Raw genomic sequence first — 3,086 nt, 5'->3', positions numbered from 1 at the left:
CGTTGGTAAAATTGGGGTAAATTTGGAGAGATATCTATATAATTATTTTAAAAAATAATTTTTGAGCTTTTTCCTGCGTATGACAACTGGAGGATGCGTGGCGGAAAAACAAAAAAACACCGGGTACCCACCCGATGTGATTTTTGGTCGACCTCACCTGTCACCGTACCGCAGAGACTCGGTCGCAGGTTTTAACCGGAAAAAAAAAAAATTACCGCACAAAAATCAAGCGTGCGGATAAGGGTAATATCGCAATTATCTTAGAAAATATAAAAAAAAATCATAAAGTCCCAACTTTCCAATAATTAGGCGGTTGAGATCGGATCACGGTTCCCTATTTTTCACACATAGCAAAATGACAAGAAGGATCACGGTTCCGTGAATACCATAATCGACCCGGCACACCGCACCGGATCAACTGCCCAAAACGGTTGGTCCTCCAAGGATAAAGGGCAATTGTGTCATTTCAAATATAAACTCTTTCAATACAAATTAAATAAACTTAAAAGGCCAAAATAACTCCCTTCCTCCATTGCACAAAATTAGCTTTTACCCAAAAAAAAAAAAGAAAAAGTGAAAATAAGTTTCCAGAAAAGCCACTCTCTGCCACTCGTGGTGGTCCACGGAGCCGAGAAGAGCAAACCCGTAATCCAAAAAGGAGGGAGGACACCCCGAGCCCCGAAACTTGGGTGTGCACTAGCTGGCGCCGATGGCGAGGAACTCCTCGTCGAAGGAGCGGAGGAGCTCGGCCTCCACCTCGGCCGCGGCGGCGGCGGAGGTGGCGAGGAGGGAGCGAAGGACGCGGCGGAAGACGGGGACGGGGCAGGGGATCCGCAGGACGCCCCGCTGCTCGTAGCCGTACTCCTGGGCGGAGCGGCGGAGGAGCTCGACGAAGACCGGCCGGCTCAGCAGCTCGGCCCGGACCACGAACCGCTCCACCTCCTCCCCCTCGCCGACGTACACCGGCACGTGCCCCTCCGGCACCTCCTCCCGCCGCCGGCCCCCTTCCTTCCCCTGCAGCGACTCGTATTGCGACGAATCCCCCACCCTCGACAGACGTCGGATCATCTGCTTCATCTATGAAGCAACGGACCAGATGAGAAACTTAGAGAGAGAGGGAGAGGGAGTGGGTAATGGGGCTCTCTGGTGTTTGGCGGATATTTATAGTGGAATATTAAAAAAATTTTGAAATTTAAAAATAATTAACTAATTTTATTAATAACATAATGAGGTAGTGGAGGTGGACCAAGAGTACATGGAAGGTACAGATTTTTACTACTCGAAAGCAAACATTTAACAGCATTTTCACCACACGGAATCCTGCCACGAATTGGATACTAGGTGGGACCCATGATTATGTAGACTTTGGGTGGGGGTGGTGGGTGAGTGGACCTTGCCGGTCTGGCTTTAACTAGCAAAAGAATAAATTATAATAGGCACTCGAACTGCTCTGGTGGACCCACATGATTCTGACGGTCCAGATCGCTTTCAGAAGCATCACATGTATTCTCTAGGTTCCACGTAACTTTCACGAACCGCTTTGGGTCGAACCGGCTTGATAAAATACTCAATTCCGGTTCATATTCGTTTGTTATAAAATAGCGTAGATCTAGTCGGGTTCGACTTGGTTCGATTCGAAAGTGGATCGGAAGGTGGGGGACATTGCGGGTACATCAAGGCAAGCTTTGGGCCACTTCATCCACATTATCCAGGAAAGTGTGAATGGGTCCAAGAGTACACCTAATCGGACGGTGGGTCAACACCAGATCCCGTGATTAGTAGTGACATAAAAGTTCGGTGTTCCAACCACTCTTTTCTTTTATCATAATCTAATTCATACGGGTTAGTCCTGCGAACTACGATGGGATAAACTATTCCGAAGGACATTGCAACAGGATATTCTTATCATCCAATATCTGGTTCAGTGGTTCTAGAAGCTGGTACGAGCCATGGAATCAAAATATCTTCGGGGTGAAGTTGCACCTTGCACAAGAAGACGAATGAGTCGTGGAGGAGAAAACAAGATATAAATAAATGAATTATAAATAAGAGAATAAGATAGCCGGAGGATAGGAGGGGAGGAGTGGTCGTTTGGGATTGGGTTGTATATCCTTCAGGAGAAAGAAGGGTACAAGTTCCTTCGCGCCCATCGGCCGTTGGATCATCTACTGCACAGATCTCGAAGCGCTGTGAACTCAGAGCGAAACGGGGACGATTCAATGGTCGACAGGTACGAAGGAAGGTGTATCCTTCTTTCGTGCGAAGGATACGAAGTTGTTCGGTCCGGCTTCCGTAGTCCGTTGCAGTACGGCCAGTGTTGGGCAGCCTAAAGTGGGTCCCAGGAGTATCCAGCATTTATCGCGGTAATTCCGACAAATGGACGAAGAATAGAGGTGAGCGAGATCAAAGTACTCGTGGTGTCACTTTCGGCTGCACTTGTGAATAAATTGGCAATGCCCCAAGTTTGTAAAATGACAAAAGACGTATCGCTAGCCTCATCGCCATGCCAGGTCCAGAGTCCACGGATGACACATGGTGATTGTTGACCTGGAAAAATTATACCCTACCAGTGCGCGCCACGTCGCCATACTTGTTGATGACCATGTATGCTCATCCCTATATACAGCGATGATATTTGATGAATAAAATTTATAAAAATAAAAAATCATGATTAATGATATATACGATTTTATGATGCATACAGTATAAGATATTATTTCTTATCGACGGAAGGGACAGCCTCTTTTGTTTTTATCAATTTTTTGATAATTACACAATGATTGTAACTTCAAGCCTACTATTTTTGGCTTAAAAAGATTTAACCTCAAGCATGTCCATCCACAATGATTATATCTTCATTATATATTTTTTTTAAATCAATAAAAATTATATAAAAATTTTATCTATTTTTTCTATATTTCTTTATTAATATAGGAAGGAGAAAAATAGCTTTCATAATCGATTTTTTTGGCATAAAAATGATTTGATTCTCGATAATTTTTATATCACATGCATCTCAATATATCTCAATTATCCTCTTTCAAAATTTCATAGTGTGGCTCAAAAATTTGATATCACAATAGACA

General features: G+C 44.3%; 1 protein-coding gene across 1 annotated transcript; it reads right to left on the bottom strand.

The window, feature by feature from the left end:
* Positions 1–443: 443 nt before the first annotated feature.
* Positions 444–1,133, bottom strand: LOC105046756 (auxin-responsive protein SAUR71). Its single transcript, XM_010925466.3, has one exon. It carries the CDS (start codon positions 1,075–1,077, stop codon positions 697–699), a length of 381 nt encoding a protein of 126 aa, XP_010923768.1. The 5' UTR covers positions 1,078–1,133; the 3' UTR covers positions 444–696.
* Positions 1,134–3,086: the final 1,953 nt, after the last annotated feature.

Source organism: Elaeis guineensis, chromosome 6, assembly GCF_000442705.2.
Source record: "Elaeis guineensis isolate ETL-2024a chromosome 6, EG11, whole genome shotgun sequence".
In the NCBI taxonomy this organism is placed as follows: domain Eukaryota; kingdom Viridiplantae; phylum Streptophyta; class Magnoliopsida; order Arecales; family Arecaceae; genus Elaeis; species Elaeis guineensis.
The sequence above is the reverse complement of the archived record's forward strand: the minus strand, read 5'-3'. Positions and strand labels throughout refer to the sequence as shown.